At 40.8% G+C, this 17,537-nt stretch overlaps 1 protein-coding gene across 1 annotated transcript in view; it reads left to right on the forward strand.

The window, feature by feature from the left end:
- IMPG2 (interphotoreceptor matrix proteoglycan 2) overlaps positions 1 to 17,301 on the forward strand; it is a 115,124-nt gene extending 97,823 nt beyond the window's left edge. The window contains exons 16-20 of the mRNA XM_060234569.1: positions 562 to 772; positions 2,446 to 2,634; positions 6,369 to 6,567; positions 8,378 to 8,457; positions 16,249 to 17,301. Coding sequence (XP_060090552.1) covers positions 562 to 772; positions 2,446 to 2,634; positions 6,369 to 6,567; positions 8,378 to 8,457; positions 16,249 to 16,261 — 692 coding nt within the window. The 3' untranslated portion in view covers positions 16,262 to 17,301. The remainder of the gene's footprint in view (positions 1 to 561; positions 773 to 2,445; positions 2,635 to 6,368; positions 6,568 to 8,377; positions 8,458 to 16,248) is intronic.
- The last annotated feature ends 236 nt before the right edge of the window (positions 17,302 to 17,537 follow it).

Consider the following 17,537-nt stretch of genomic DNA (forward strand, 5'->3'; position numbering starts at 1 on the left):
ATAGAAATTAATCATCATAATGTTCTCTAGGTTCTGTTTCCTTGTGACTTTGGTTTTTGCTTGCAGTGTCTGTGAGAAAGGCAGACAATAAATGACATATATACCTAAATTCTTGCTATACAGGTGACACAAAAAATGGGCTTGGTTCAGGCAAAATGGGAGAGTTTGTTTGTAAAACCTTGGTTTGACTCTTAAGATGATCACTGAAATCCTGGTTTACCTGTTAGCATTCTTGTCCTGGAAACAAGCCAAGGTAAATCCAGAATGTCTTCATTTGTATGTCATCCAAAACCACAGTTAAGACTAAATGGGGATAATAAACCCATTTCAAAATTCTTAATTTCAGATCCTGGTTTGATTGACCATAGTTAACCATAACTTTCAAACAATCAAGTAAAACATGGTTTCATGTGATGTCTGGACAAAGTCTAGTGTTAGTATGTATTCTCTTGATTATGTGAATGGCCTGAGTCTCTCTAGCAAGCCACAAAAGTGACTAAGGTAGAGTTAACTGCTGCAGATACTGTCCAGTTTGTATCCTCTTTTTGTCTCTGTTTTCAGGAGAGCAGGCTGATCCTTGCAAGTTCCAGGCGTGCAATGAATTCTCTGAATGCTTGGTGAACCAGTGGAATGGGGAGGCTGAGTGTGTCTGTTATCCTGGTTATCTAAGCATTGACGGATTGCCTTGTATTAGCATTTGTGATCTCCAGCCTGACTTTTGTCAAAATGATGGGAAATGTGACATAATCCCTGGGCAAGGGGCAATATGTAGGTAAGTGAAATTTGTCTCAGCTTTTCAAATGCAGAAATCATACTCATTGTTCTCCTGGGGTCCTCTTTACTGAAGTATAGCAGGTACCTTTGATAAAGAATGGAAACAGATCAAGATTTGGGAAACTGAGAAGATTTAGGAAAGTGATCATTCAAGACTCCCATATATCAACAAAGAAATAAGTAGAGGGAGAAATTTACTTTCACTTCTTTTTAAATATTACCAATTTAAAACTGAATTAAATGTAAAATTAACAAACCTCCATTGAGTAATGAAATTAAATGTGAAAAGACTCTTAATGAAGGTATGCTGTTCATATTTTATGGTATCTTCAGACCTTGACAATGAAGGCAAAATTCTATGCATAGCGAGTTGAAAATAAACTTCATTAGTTTTCGATTTCAGGTGGGCAGCCATGTTGGTCTTAAGCAATAGAACAAAGCTTGAGTCCACTGGCACCCTTAAGACCAACAAAGTTTAATTCTGGATATAAGCTTCCATGTGCATGTAGACGCTTCTGATGAAGTGTGCATGCACAAGAAAGCTTATACCTAGAATTAAACTTCTTGGTCTTAAAGGTGCCACTGAACTCAAACTTTGTTCTATTGGTTTTACTGGGACTCCTGAGTAAACATATGTAAAATTTAACTATAAGATAAACACAGTCTGTTCACCAAAATGTTGCAGATATGAAGCGCAGTTTTTGGTGAATATTCTTCAGAACCAAATCATACAGAAAATTAATGAGAAAATGGCACTTAATCTGATTATACACGGATGCTGAGAAACTGTAAAGAAACTTGGTCTTCTCAAGGTTGTGATTGCCCAGCTATGGAGAAGATCTGGTATTATACTTGACAATTTTGGGTTCTCTAAAACATATATACATATTAAGATACAGAAATGTAAAGATCAATAAGAAGAACATAACATAAATATACTGGGGATACATCTCACATGGATTAAAGTAGAATCTCACTGGGGTTACAGAATCCCTGTTATGTTTTAATGCTCTCAAGAATGAATCAATACTGGTTTAATAATAGTAACTGCATGTTTGACTTTTCTTTTTTCCTTTGAATGTGGTGGTTGTGGTGTTACAACTGGAGTTTTCTTTGTTTAACTAATATTGTAATAATATAATTGTGTAATAGAGTATTTTCTTTTAAAACTTCTAATTTAACTGTTTTAAATTACATCTTGTATAATAAAACTCTTTTCTTTCTATCCTTCAAGAAATTCTAAGAATGTACTACTTGTATTGCTTTTTGAAATGAACTGTCTTCTAATTTTATTAATTCTAATTATTTTCTAGTATCATTAATTGTATTGTATTGTTAGTAATAAATATTAAAAAATAAAATTAAAAAAAATCAATCACATGCATTGGTCTCCCTATGTTATACTGTTTCTCCAATAACCACAATAGGTCCTCAAGATATGAACAAGCCCAACTTCAGAAAGAAGCCCCCCTCCAATCACAGTGCACTCACACATTGTTTTTATGCCTCTGTGCTAGCTGCTTGTTATGAATGCACAATGCCTTTCTATTCACTCACCTACTGTCTTACCTTGGTGAAGCTTTAACATGAGCTTATAATTTGAGGTTGATAACAGAATGACTTTCCTTTGTTTTTCTTTATCATTGCCCTTTTGATGGGGGTGGATGACAGATGCCGTGTAGGTGAGAACTGGTGGTACAGAGGAGAGCACTGTGAAGAGTATGTCTCGGAACCACTTGTTGTGGGTATTGCAGTTGCTTCCGTAGCTGGCTTTCTTCTCGTAGCATCTGCTGTTATTTTCTTCCTGGCCAGGACCCTTCGAGATCAGTACACAAAGAGTGAAATGGAGGACACGTTAGGGTAAGGCTCTATTGGATAGTATTTCATTTTTTAAGCAAGATGGGTATTGACAGGAGACAAAGGAACAGACAGGTGGACAGTGCAGGAGAGCATAGCCATATTTTTCATATGGCCAGTGAGCAAAAATGGCTTTTTTGAATACAATCCCTGGTTGGCTCCTAGTTTGGGCTAAATTACAAGAAAAGTTTAAGGGAATCCTAGCAGGTAAATCAAAATAAACAAGTGGGGGACCAACAAGGACTCGCAAGGAGGATCTCATTTTCCTCTCTGTCAGTACATCTTCTTTTCCTTTCCTAAAAGCCCCCACAGCCCCTCTCCTTTTCTTGCTTTCTCCTCTCCTTTCCACCCACCAGCCTATCTACCTTTCTCTGCCCACCTTTCTTTCCCCATGTCTTCAGCTTTCCTTTCTTCCCTCCTGGCAGCCTCACCTCAGGAAAACTGCGGCCCAATTGCATGGTGTAAGCAGACTTGGACCCATTTGCACTGAATGGAACCTGAAAAGACTTGTGGGGGCCACCTTACATTGTCTTGCATCCCCTTTCCACATTACTTCCTCTTTCCCTCATCCTAGCAATTTCCATATTCTCACCTTTGATTATTTCCTTCTCTCCTTCCAACCCATCCTTTTGTCTGCCTTTCATCGACCTGCCATGTTGTTTTTCTAAACTTCATTTATATCCTGCCTTTCTCCACAATGGAGATCTAATGCAGCTTACATCATTCTCCTCTTCTCTATCTTAACCTCACCACAACCTTGTTAGATAGGTTAGTCTGAGCATGTGTAAGTGGCCCAGGGTCACCCACAGTTTCCACAGAGGATTGGAGTTTCAAGGTCCCAATCTGAAACTTTACCACTACACTATACTAGCTTTCATGGGGTGGCTGCTGTTGAACTGTAGTAAGCAGCCAGGCCTGCATGAGTCATACAATTCAGGTGGTATCAAATTGCTCTGTGGTTGCTGCCAGGCCTGACCTAGTAAGTTCTCCCTCAAAGTCCACAACAGCTTTGGAAGGGGTCCTGCCTCCTCCCCCTGCCTTTCACTGACAGAAACAAAGCAAAAATCAACCCCAGAATGCTGGCCATCTGGTATTGTTGCCTAGCAGCAGCCACTTAATATATCGGGCGTTTTCGCACTGACCTTAATTGGCAGCGACGTCCCTCTTCACCACGCAGGATCTGCGTGGATTTCGCACCAATTGCTGCGGAGCACCCGGAAGAGCCGCAAAGTCCCGCGGCTTTTGCGGCACAAATGGAAACTGGTTTTTGGCGCAGATCCTGCGCAGTGAAGAGGTTTGTCGCTGCCGATTAAGGTCAGTGCGAAAACGCCCATCTATTTGTTAAAACTAAAGTACTGCTTTTTGTTTTTTATGAACCCCCAGTATTTTGTTTATATTTCAGATTTTTCTGCAAACGAGGCATTTTTCAGGTTTATTGAAAGAATCTTGTCCATTCACCACTCCAGTCTTTGGGTTTAAGTATCCTCAGATGGGGACACATATCACTATTAGAATACACAAGTGGAAACCTGTATAGTCTTGCGGGGGGGGGGGGGCATCTCATTTCCCCCTTTCCATTCCCTAAAATCCCCCATAGTCTCTTCCCTTTTCCTTCTTCCTTCTCTCCATCTTTCGTTCCCATCCAACAGCCAACATGCCTTTACTGCCCTTCTGTCTTCAGCTCACCTCCCCCAAAAGCCTGTACTTAGGAAAACTATGGCCTAGTTGTGCAGTGCCATATGTTTTTGCCAGAAGCACCTGCATGGTAGAGAATAGGGATGGACATGAGCCAGGAAAATTAGTTTGTGGTTCGTGGCTGAACCAATGAACCATGAACTGAACCACAAACCAAACTCGGACATGTATTCACAAACCAAACTGGTTCTTGGTTCGAAGCCTAACAAACCTCATCAAAAAGGACCACAATCCCTTTAAATGGGGTTTGCAGAAAGCCCCAATAACAGCTGAGTGATGGAAGCTGCCTGCTTCCTGCTGCTCAGCTGTTTCAGGCTGTCTTGTGCAGTGCCTTTAAACTTTAAAGGAACTGTGGAAGACATCCTGAAAAACAGTTCAGCTGTTTCAGGCTGTCTTGTGCAGCCCCTTTAAAGTTTTTAAGGGACTGTACAAGACAGCATGAAATATTTGAGTAGCAGGGAGTGCTTCCCTGCCACTCAACTGTTTTTTGGCTGTCTTTTGCAGTCTCTTTAAAGTTTAAAGTGTCTGTACAAGTGAGTCCAAAACAGATGAATGATGGGTAGTGCCTCTCTGCCACTCAGCTGATTTTGTGGCTCTCTCAGAGAACAGAAAGCAGGAGTTTAAAGGGACCTGGAGTCCCCTTAAATCCCTGCTTTCTGCTCCATCCATGAACTGCCATGAACAGACATGAACTGCTTTACACATTCATGGAAGTTGGTGATGGTAGACCCATCATGAACTTCTGTTTGCAAACCATGGACAGGGCGAAATTTGTGACAAATTTTACTTTGTGGTTTGGTTCATGCCTATCGGTAGTAGGGAACCCATTCACTTAGCTACCTTTTGCCTGCCTCCCATCTTCAGCTATATTTATTATTATTTACCTCATTTATATCCTGCCTTTTCCATAGTAGGAACCACAGCAGCTTGCATCGTTCTCCTCTCCTCGTCTTTATCCTCACAACTCTGTGAGGTCAGTCATGCTGAATGTATGTGACTGGCACAACATCACCTAGTGAGCTTCCATTGCAGACTGGTGATTTGAACCTGGGTCTCCCAGACTCAGCTCTGAAACTCTGCTACACTACACTGGCTTAAATAGGGTGACTACTGTTGAACCTAGGTGAGTTATGCAAGTTGGGTGGTATCAAGTCACCCAGTGGTTGCTGCCAGGCTTGTTCTCAGTGAGTCCTCACTCAAAGATCAAAACAGCCCTGCCACTTTCCCCTACCTTTTACTGACAGAAAATAAGCCTAGAATGCTGTGATTGCCTAGCGGTGGCTACTGAGGCCTTCCCTTTGTTAAAGCTACAGACATTGCTTTTATCATTGTGGGTTTTTAAAAACTCTAATGTATTGTTTTTTAGGTTTCAGATTTTTCTGCAAACTTGGGGAATTTTTCAGTTTGTAGAAAGATCTGTCTTGGCTATTCACAGCTCCAGTCACTGGATTTAAATTTCTTTGGATTTGGCTGACTTTGCTATTAAAATAAATGATGATATCAGCCAATTTTGGCCTTGTTGAGTGTGGGAAGCCTGAGGAAGGGAAATGTTAAAGCTGTTGGCTGAAGAAGGGGTATTTAAAAATAGGTCAACACTTTCACTACATTCGGTAGCTGATGAGATTTGCTAGCTCCTTCAAAAATTACAAAGCCAACTCAGACTCTCATAGGGTTTATAAACAAGACAGACAGAAGGCCACAGGTGTCTTAAACAGCTGTATTGAAGCGATAACAGGGGCTCTAGCAGGAACACTGAGGGCTGCACTGGCCCACTGTTAAAAGCATTGTGCCACACACACACTGTAACACTCTTCATTATTTTTAATAAGTTCCAGTTTATCAAGGCTCTATGGTTAACATCTCCAAGGAACCCTAAACTGAAGCTTGTAGTGTGGATCTCCCAGGTTTATCTCCCAGGTTGTTTATCTCCCAGGTTGTTGTCTGGAGTGCCAGACTACATTAGGGTTAAGTAAATTTGGGAAATATTTTGCAACAATAGGTATGTACTGCTTGCCATTTGCACATTTCTACTTTCCTTATAGGCAAGGGGACAGCCTTTCATCCATCGAAAATGCAGTGAAATATAACCCAATGTATGAGAGTGATGCTACAGGAAACAACCCATACTGTAAGAGATATCCACAGCTTACTTCTTACAGCTCAACCAGTAATGATACATCCACTGAGTACAGCAGTGAGGAAATCAGGCACATTTATGAAAACAGTGAGCTCACTAAACAGGTACTTGTTTTGATTTTCACCCTGTTCTATTTCAAGGGCTTGATCTGTAGTCATTTAAACACAAATGGTTTAATCCTAAAGCCAGTTATACCATCTAAATCCATTGAAGCCAATGGGCTTAGAATAGTGTAACTGTGTAGGAACTGATGTCTTGTGATGAAATTGTCTCCACCTTCCTAAAAGCTCCCACTGGGCTGCAAGCTCTGGCTAGCAACCCAAATACCACCTCTTCAGACTTGCTTGAGGTGGCTTACAATTAAAACAATGGAACAAAACCAACCAAGAGAATGAAAACAAGTCAATAAAATAAGTGAATACAAAAAGTCAAGCTAGTAGTGTAAATACATAAAAGCAAATTAGTAGAGGTACTAATAAAACTAAGCCAATTTAAAAAGAAAGGGCACATAAGCACATATTCAGACTGTTTTATGAAAGGTAGTTTTTCAGATTTTCCAAGGGCTCTTGGAGGCCATTTTACAGTTTCATAACCATAGAAACAGAGAGGTCAAAGGACTGATAGAGCCACATCTGGAGTAGGAGATTGGAGCAGATGGCTGGTGCAATCCATGGAAGGTGACAGAAGAGTGCACAGGATGGAGGAAGAGAGTGGAGTTATCAGCTATCTCTTGCAATGACACTTCTTTAACTATGGGCGTTTTCGCACTTACCTTTTACTGGCGCGAACACCCTCCTCAAGCCGGCGGATCTGCAGGGATTTCCCACCAGAAGCGCCGGCGCAGCCAAAAGAGCCGGCAACTTCCGTCGCGGAGCCAGCTCAACCGGAAACCGCCAAGAAGCAGGAAAACGTTTGAGCTGGCTCCGCGACGGAAGTTGACGGCTCTTTTGGCTGCGCCGGCGCTTCTGGTGGGAAATCCCTGCAGATCCGCCGGTGTGAGGAGGGTGTTCGCGCCAGTAAAAGGTAAGTGCGAAAATGCCCTATCATTTTGTATATCTCCTCCTCCTTGTTGGGAGGATGAGCATTCCAGCTATTGGGGCCTTATCTGTTTCTTCCTTCCTCACACTCCATACAACAGCCATAGCTGCTGCCCTCTTCTCTGCTCCCAGCTAATGACTTTCATAGCAGGAGCTAGAATCTTCTTGAATAAAGCATGGTCATCCATGTATATGCTTTCAAGTTTCAGGATTTCATAAAAAATTGAGTTCTGAGAGTCGAAAATAAGTAGGGTTGCCATTATTGGTTTGAAAAAATCATGGGGATCTGGGGGTGGTGTCTTGGGATGGATTCTGGAGATGAGAGAAAGCTTGGTGGGGATGTGATGCCAAACAGTCCATGCTTTGAAACTGCCATCTCTTCCATGACAGCTGGTCTCTCTAGTTTGAGTTGTAATTTAAGGAGAATGCAAGGCTCCACCTGGAGGGTGATAACCAGAGGAATAAAAGTGATAAAAGTGACAACCATCTTGGGCATTTCTACCTCTCAGCAGCTTGCTTGAGACTTTGCCATCAATCTTTAGTGGGGTCTCTTTAGCAGTGCTCACCCAGCTGTCTCAACTCCAGTGAGCTGGCCTCACTTGGAACTAAAGCCAGTAAAGGACATGGAGTCCAGCAATGCCAGCACAGCAACCACAAATGTCACTGGGAACTGTGGGCCATGCTAACTGCATTGTCCAGTTGTATGCTACCCTCAGGCTGCACATTGCAGATGCATGAATGAGCAGAGTGGAGTTGTTGGACTGAACTTGGCAGAATGGAATAGTTGAATCCAACCCAATATTGAGAAGTAGGATTTGGGGCTTATAATATTGTAATATCTTGTCCATTTAAAAATGTGTGTTTCCTCATACTGTAGGAGATCCAAGACAGAATACGGATTCTAGAACTTTATGCCAAAGACCGGCAGTTTGCAGAATTTGTAAGACAGCATCAAATGTGAGTTAGATGTTTTGAATGTAATTTTGTAGATGTTCCTCTGCCAGGTGTGTTTATTATATTCTGCACGTTCAAAAGAAAACTACCTCAAAGCAAATTGGACGACTCATTTTAACTCTATGAAACGGGTAAAATCTAGGGGTGTGTTCTCAGAATAAACCAAGCAAAAAAAAAATTCCTTATCTGTTTCTTGGAGGTATTTTTTCAGCCAATTATTGAGTGGACTACTGATTCAGCTACCTGAAAATGGCTGCCCCCAAAAATCAGGACCATAACCACAGTTAAAGGGCATTTAAAAGACTCTCTTTCAATGCCTTTTGGAGTGAACTCTCAGCTTGGAGAAGGCATTTAAAGGGACTGCAAGCTCTTTAAATGCCTAAGGAACTCAGGGTCTTGCAGCTTGGAGAAGGCATTTAAAGGGACTGCATTGAAAACTATGGAGGATGGGGGCATCTTCTTTTGGGGTCCATAGAATTGGCGCATCTGGTTCAACCTTTTTGAAGCTTAGGGTTTTTTTTCTTTTTGGAAGATTGAGGAGAAGCACCAGCAGCAGCTATGCTGCAAATTTGGTGCTTCTACCTCAAAACTGGCCCCCCTCCCGAGCACCAGATATCCTTGGATCAATTGACTGTAATGGGGTATAATGGAGCCAAAAACCTAAATATTTCCTGGATCCAAACCATACCAGTATTAGGATTTGAAATCCAAATACTATAACAGTATTAACATTTGGGAATATTGGGGAATACCAATATTTCTGGGGTTCAATATACCCAAACCCAAAAAATACCGATTCTTTTTGCACACCTCTAGTAAAAACCCACTATATTTGAATGTTGTATAGATTTTTAACATCATATATTTGGATGACATTAAGACAGTAAGTATAAAACCACCATGATCTTATATTGCATTGGAAATATGATGCTATGCAAAAGTACCAATTATTAACATTAGACCAACTTTACATTTCTTCTCGTAACTATTGAGACATCATTATTTTATTATAACAAAGCAGTAGACAAGTGCACCTTTAAGACCAACTAAGTTGTATTCAGAATGTAAGCTTTCGTATGCTCTTAAGCAGACTTCATCAGACATATGGGAATGGACGCAGCAATTCTTAATATAAGTTTGCAGTGTGGAATCATGGGAATGTTTTTAGCAGATAAAAAGAATCACAAATAGGATCCGTGTTTGTTAGTGTAGGACAAAACGGCTGAAAAAACACTAGGTGATAAAAAGCAGACTGCTGTAGGAGTGCCATAAATCTAGGTAACATTCTGGCTTTGTTAGTTTAAATAGAGAGCATGTTTACTCAAGAGATTATAACATCCATTAGTTTGCCATAGGATGTGTTGGTATATGCAATAAGACAAACAGCCAATATCCGCCATTTGAGTATGTCAATACAAAAAAACAAATTGATTGGGTCAATATGATTGATTGGGTCAATATGTGTTCTGGTCGAGAGAAAGAGATTGAGTTTCTTGATGCTCTCAATGACTGAGCTATGGAGCAGATGGTCTCTGAACCTACCAGGGATGGGGTGATCCTGGATTTGGTCCTAAGTAATGCCTAAGACTTGGTGAGAGATGTAAAAGTGATCGCACCGCTCGGGAGCAGTGACCATAACATTATTGATTTCACCATTTGTATAAATAGGGAGTTGCCCCAAAAGACCAGCACAACCACGTTTAACTTTAAAAGGGGTAAATTCTCTGAGATGAGGAAGCACGTGAAAAGGAAACTGAAAGGAAATGTAAATACAGTCAAAACCCTTGGGGAAACATGGAGGCTATTTAAAACTACAATCCTAGAAGCTCAGATAAAATATATACCACAAGTTAGGAAAGGCACAAACAGGTATAAGAAAAGGCCTGCATGGTTAACAAACGAAGTAATGGAAGCTGTAAAAGGTAAGAAGGACTCCTTTAAGCAGTGGAAAGCTAGTCCAAGTGAGATTAATAAAAGGGAACACAGGCTGTGGCAAATCAAATGCAAGACTGTGATCAGGCAGGCAAAAAGGGACTATGAGGAGCATATTGCAAAAAAACATAATGACCAACAATAAAAATTTCTTCAAATATATTAGAAGCAGGAAACCAGCCAGGGAGGCAGTGGGGCCCTTGGATGACCAAGGGGTAAAAGGGTTACTGAAGGAGGATAGGGAAATGGCTGAGAAGCTGAATGCATTTTTTGCCTCCGTCTTCACTGTGGAAGACGAGAAGTGTTTGCCCGGTCCAGAACCACTAATGGGTGTTGAAAGACCTGAGTCAGATTGAGGTGACAAGAGAGGAGGTCCTACAACTGATAGACGAATTAAAAACTAATAAGTCACCAGGTCCGGATGGCATACATCCAAGAGTTCTGAAAGAACTCAAAGTTGAACTTGTGGATCTCCTGACAAAAATATGTAATCTTTCATTGAAATCTGCCTCCGTTCCTGAGGAGTGGAAGGTAGCAAATGTCACCCCCATCTTTAAAAAGGGTTCCAGAGGAGATCCAGAAAATTACAGGCCAGTCAGTCTGACTTTAATACCGGGAAAGTTGGTAGAAACCATTATCAAGGACAGAATGAGTAGGCACATTGATGAACACGGGTTATTGAGGAAGACTCAGCATGGGAAGATCTTGCCTCACTAACCTGTTGCATTTCTTTGAGGGGGTGAACAAACATGTGGACAAAGGAGACCCAATAGATGTTGTTTACCTTGACTATAAGAAAGCTTTTGATAAAGTTCCTCATCAAAGCCCCCTTAGTAAACTCGAGAGTCATGGAGTAAAAGGACAGGTCCTCTTGTGGATCAAAAATTGGCTAATTAATAAGAAGCAGAGAGTGAGTATAAATGGGCAGTCTTCGCAGTGGAGGATGGTAAGCAGTGGGGTGCTGCAGGGCTTGGTACTGGGTCCCATCCTCTTTAACTTGTTCATAAATGATTAGGAGTGAGCAGTGAAGTGGCCAAGTTTGCAGATGACACTAAATTGTTCAGGGTGGTGAGAACCAAAGAGGATTGTGAGGCACTCCAAAGGGACCTGTTGAGGCTGGGTGAGTGGGCGTCAGCATGGCAGATGAGGTTCAATGTGGCCAAGTGCAAAGTAATGCACATCGGGGCCAAAAATCCCAGCTACAAATACAAGTTGCTGGGGTGTGAACTGGCAGAGACTGACCAAGAGAGAGATCTTGGGGTCGTGGTAGATAACTCACTGAAAATGTCAAGACAGTGTGCGATTGCAATAAAAAAGGCCAACGCCATGCTGGGAATTATTAGGAAAGGAAGTGAAAACAAATCAGCCAGTATCATAATGCCCCTGTATAAATCGATGGTGCGGTCTCATTTGGAATACTGTGTACAATTCTGGTCACTGTACCTCAAAAAGGATATTATAGCATTGGAAAAAGTGCAGAAAAGGGCAACTAGAATGATTAAAGGGTTGGAACACTTTCTCTATAAAGAAAGGTTAAAATGCTTGGGGCTCTTTAGCTTGGAGGAACGTTGACTGCGGGGTGAAATGATAGAGGTTTACAAGATTAGGCATGGGATGGAGAAAGTAGAGAAAGAAGTACCTTTCTCCCTTTCTCACAATACAAGAAATGTGGAATTCACTGCCACAGGAGGATTGTGAGGAACTCCAAAGGAATCTGTTGAGGCTGGGTGACTGGGCGTCAATGTGGCAGATGAGGTTCAATGTGGGCAAGTGCAAAGTAATGCACATTGGGGCTAAAGATCCCAGCTATAAATACAAGTTGTTGGGGTGTGAACTGGCAGAGACTGACCAAGAGAGAGGTCTTGGGGTCATGGTAGATAACTCACTGAAAATGTCAAGACAGTGTGCGATTGCAATAAAAAAGGCCAATGCCATGCTGGGAATTATTAGGAAGGGAATTAAAAACAAATCAGCCAGTATCATAATGCCCCTGTATAAATCGATGGAGCAGTCTCATTTGGAATACTGTGTACAATTCTGGTCACCGCAGCTCAGAAAGGCTATTATAGCATTGGAAAAAGTACAGAAAAGGGCAACTAGAATGATTAAAGGGTTGGAACACTTTCCCTGTGAAGAAAGATTAAAACGCTTGGGACTCTAGCTTGGAGAAACGTCGACTGCGGGGTGACATGATAGAGGTTTACAAGATAATGCATGGGATGGAGAAAGTAGAGAAAGAAGTACTTTTCTCCCTTTCTCACAATACAAGAACTCGTGGGCGTTCGATGAAATTGCTGAGCAGTCAGGTTAAAACAGATAAAAGGAAGTACTTCACCCAAAGGGTGGAATTCATTGCCACAGGATGTGGTGGCGGCTACAAGTATAGACAGCTTCAAGGGGGTTAAATAAAAATATGGAGCAGAGGTCCATCAGTGGCTGTTAGCCGCAGTGTCTATATATATATATATATGTGTGTGTGTGTGTGTGTATAAATATATATACATTTTTTTTGGCCACTGTGTGACACAGAGTGTTGGACTGGATGGGCCATTGGCTTGATCCAACATGGCTTCTCTTATGTTCTTGGTGTAAGCCATGTCATGTAAGCCGCTCTGAGTCTGCTTTGGTGGGGGAGGGCGGGATATAAGAATAAAATTATTATTATTATTATTATTAAAAACAAAAATTCTGATACAGTATTCTAAAAGAGAAATAATATAAGTTAGCTCTTAGAAAAACAGGGTGGATTAAAGTATAGTGGAAGGTGGGTTAGTATATGAAATGAGACAAAAGCCCACTTCCCTCATTTGAGCATGTCAACACAAAACCCCCCCATTATTCTGATACACTGTTCTAAAAGAGAAATACATTGGAACATTGTGGATGAACAGCTATGCTCAGTGAGAGTTGGTTTGATATATGTAATGAGATAAAAAACTAATATCCCTGTTCAGCCCTGGGGAGGTGTTTGTTGCAAGTTTCATTACACATTAGAACATAAGTACATAAGAGAAGCCATGTTGGATCAGGCCAATGGCCTATCCAGTCCAACACTCTGTGTCACACAGTGGCCAAAAAATTTATACACACACACACACACACACACTGTGGCTAATAGCTACTGATGGACCTCTGCTCCATATTTTTATCTAAACCCCTCTTGAAGGTGGCCATGCTTGTGGCTGCCACCACCTCCTGTAGCAGTGAATTCCACATGTTAATCACCCTTTGGGTGAAGAAGTACTTCCTTTTATCCATTTTAACCTGTCTGCTCAGCAATTTCATCGAATGCCCACGAGTTCTTGTATTGTGAGAAAGGGAGAAAAGTACCTCTTTCTCTACTTTCTCCATCCCATGCATTATCTTGTAAACCTCTATCATGTCACCCCACAGTCGACGTTTCTCCAAGCTAAAGAGCCCCAAGCATTTCAACCTTTCTTCATAGGGAAAGTGTTCCAGCCCTTAAATCATTCTAGTTGCCCTTTTTTGTACTTTCTCCAATGCTATAATATCGTTTTTGAGGTGCGGCAACTAGAACTGCACACAGTACTCCAAATGAGACCGCACCATCGATTTATACAGGGGCATTATGATACTGGCTGATTTGTTTTTAATTCCCTTCCTAATAATTCCCAGCATGGCATTGGCCTTTTTTATTGCAAACACACACTGTCTTCACATTTTCAGTGAGTTATCTACCACGACCCCAAGATCTTTCTCTTGGTCAGTCTCTGCCAGTTCACACCCCATCAACTTTTATTTGTAGCTGGGATTCTTGGCCCCAATGTGCATTACTTTGCACTTGGCGACACTGAACTGCATCTGCCATTATTTTATTATGTTAGCTGTCCCCTCCAACCAAGTTATTTATATTCCTAGTGGTTTTACAATGGATAAAGCTGTGCCTCAAATCCATTATGTATGGATTTGCATTCAGCATAGATGCTTTGTAAATTTTCTTTCCCCCCTCCCAGGTAGTCTAGAAATGTAGATTAAAAACCCATACGGCATCATCTGGGCTTTTAAATGGTTTTTAAAATTGAAATTCTTATGTTGGTTTTTAACTTTTTATAGTACATGTTGTTTTATAGTATATCACCCAGAGCCTGGCATAAGCTGGGATAGGGCAATTAATCAAGTGCAATAAATAATAATAATAAATAATATGAGATAATTTTAATTTATCTATATTACACATTTTTTATAATAAATAGGTTGAACTTCAGAAGTGCATTCCAGGGAGTTAATATAAAATGGTGTCAGATGGAAAGGACCCAGGGAAGGGCAACAGATGGAGTTTGACACAGTAGGAACTTTATTTCAGTAAAAAAATCTGCTAACCAACAGTTTATATAGGGAGAGTACCAAGCATTTAACCAATCACAGTGAGAGGGGAGTGGAGCAAGAGTAACAGCTCGTAAAGCAAATTTAACTCTAGAAAGTAAACTCTGGACTGTTCCTAGACAGGACCAGCCCTAGGGCACATGGCACCCCAGGCAGACTCACCGCCCCACGCTGCCCCCCTCCATGGCACCTCCTCCCCCCTCCTTTCTCCACTTCAATGCCCAGGAAGGGGTGGTGGAGCACTGTGCTTCCCAGGCTCTTTAAAGGTCCCCCCCATTGATCAGCTGATCAGCAGATAAAACGACGCCAGAGGCTCGCAGCTCCTATGCTGGCCCTCTAGTGCAATCACGATCAGTGTGCAGTTAAGAGGGCAGCAGCAGCGGGAAGGATGAATGAGCCACTGAAAGATTTGCCTAGTGGGCGGGCAGAAAGTGGGTGTTCCCAGAAAGTCAGTTGTTCAAGTCATCCTGTGACTCATGATACCTGAAAGGTCATTATTGGATGCTACCTTTGTGGAATCAACACTTTTTAAAATCAAGCTCCAGATGAATCATAAATTAACATGATTAAGATAAGTTGGTTAAAATCAATACACATTATCACGTGTGCACCACTCAGTCATTTTGCATCAAGCACAATATTTTTCACTTCTGAATGCACACCTGTTGCAGTTGTGTGGCAAAAGCTAGTTATTTGATATGAACATCAAGATTCCCCCAAAATTCAACTGTTTATTAAAAATCAGAGGCACCAGTATCTCTCAAATTAAGCATATGCAGAAAAACGTAATTGTAATTGCCAATTAACACAACTGGAATTTTAATGCAGTTACCAGTTCAAACCATTCATACCTTAACATATTAGGGAGGCAGTCTATGTTCTAGGGGTAGTAAAACTAAACCCTCTGAAATGTTCATACAAGAATGAAAAATCTCAAGGCTGGAATCAGATGAGTTTTGGAAATCCCCTGTGATTTTTCATTATCCTTGTTTAAGATTAGCTAATATTCAGTAGCTTTTCCTTTAAAATAGGGGTTTGAAAGCTGTCAGGAACACAATTCCTACAAGCTAGTACTTGAATTCTGCAAATATAACAAGGTAATGAGCAAAGAACCTGTCGTTGTTAGTAGAATGTAATGTCTGCTCCTGTGGGTTCTGGGAAAGCGTAAGCTTACGTGACACGGTTGGACTCTCACTACTGTGGTGTTCTAGGTATATAAAACTCAGTTCTTCGACACTGTTGATGTAAACTCACTTGTACACATTTTTAGTTCTATTATCCTAGCCTATCAAGTTTAGTCAAAAACATTCATATTTTCTAAAACTGGTCCTCACATTTTAGGAAGGATGTTGAAGTGTGAAACCTATACTTGCCTATCCCTGTCTGCTTAAGGGTTTGATTAGTGACTAAAGGGAGACATGACAGCTTCTGCAGCTCCTGCTTCCTAGTAATTGTATTGCCTGTATGTGGTTTTTGACAAGAACTTATATAATCACTGCTCTGTTTATTTCCTTTTAGGAAATTGCTTTAAAAACAGATCCAGTAAAAAGGATCCATCATAAGAAGTGATGGACCATGTTGCCACGGGGATGAGGCACAGATGTGCTTGCAAAGTTTCTTATAGTCTTTTCAGTGAAGTGAAGTGTATGGATCTTAACTGTTCATGGGTGGATTCTCTTGTCCACTCATGGGTGGATACGTATGAGGAATGCTGCTTGTCATTGGATAATTCTGAATGCAGCTGTAAATCATGAGATATGTCCAGCGTTTGCAAGGTCATGAAAATCAGTTTCATTTGTGTGTAAATGGAACAGATTTTTATTCAATGGGATATTGACCATTCTGCAACTGAATTCCCTTGTGAAGGTTTGTTTTCTTTCTGTTTAGGGTTCTGGCGAGGTATTATAAATAAAACATAATAATTTCTGTCAGGACTTCTTTGCTTCAGAGAGCTACATGTTTGGGGGTTTTATAGTAATGAGATAAATGTTGAGTTGCATTTGACATTCTTATAGCTTTATTACTGTTTCATTCAAGTGATATTTGCATTTTAAGAAACAATTTGGTTCACCAGTAAACAAAACTTAAAATGGTAGTTATTTAGATGTTTAGCATATAATTTAGCTTTTCTTGCCCAGCATAATATTAGAAGAATGTTCTGTTATTAAGAGCAAGTTTAATGAGGAATTTAAGACCACCACGTCCATTGGTTTAAAATAGTTGCAACTCTTGGCTTTTGTACTGTTCATCTCATTCCCTTGAAAACTGGATCAAACCATCTAGACAGTCATCTCTTTCCATCAAAAAATTACCAGAATGACCATGTGCTACTTCTGGACATATGTCATGGAGAGAGATGCTCTGAAGGCAAGAAAGGCTAAATATCCCATAGGCAACAGTTTTACTTTGTGAGCAGTTTGATTAAACAGATGTGGATTTTTAAAACCAATTTTAATTCATAAATCAATGCACTGGTTTGTTTTCTTCTAACTGTTTTCATAATGGTTTCATATACAGTAATAAAAGACAACGCTAGATTTATTTATTCCAATTCATTTACACAGCAGATAGATAACATTTTAGTTCCTAGATTTTGGAACTACTGTGGCACATCCCTCCCCTTTGTGGTTGCACTCATACTGCCTCCTCTTGGTTGAGATGATCCTTGATTGAACAGAGTCCTGAGTCAAGTATGAGTATTCTTTGGCAATACTGCCTGAAATGTAAGAACAAAATTTCATTGTGCACTTCCAGACAGAGAACTTTCATCAACAGATGAAAGATACTTCTCATGTGAATTCACATAC

The sequence above is a fragment of the Heteronotia binoei genome, chromosome 3 (assembly GCF_032191835.1).
Source record: "Heteronotia binoei isolate CCM8104 ecotype False Entrance Well chromosome 3, APGP_CSIRO_Hbin_v1, whole genome shotgun sequence".
Classification (NCBI taxonomy): Eukaryota; Metazoa; Chordata; class Lepidosauria; order Squamata; family Gekkonidae; genus Heteronotia; species Heteronotia binoei.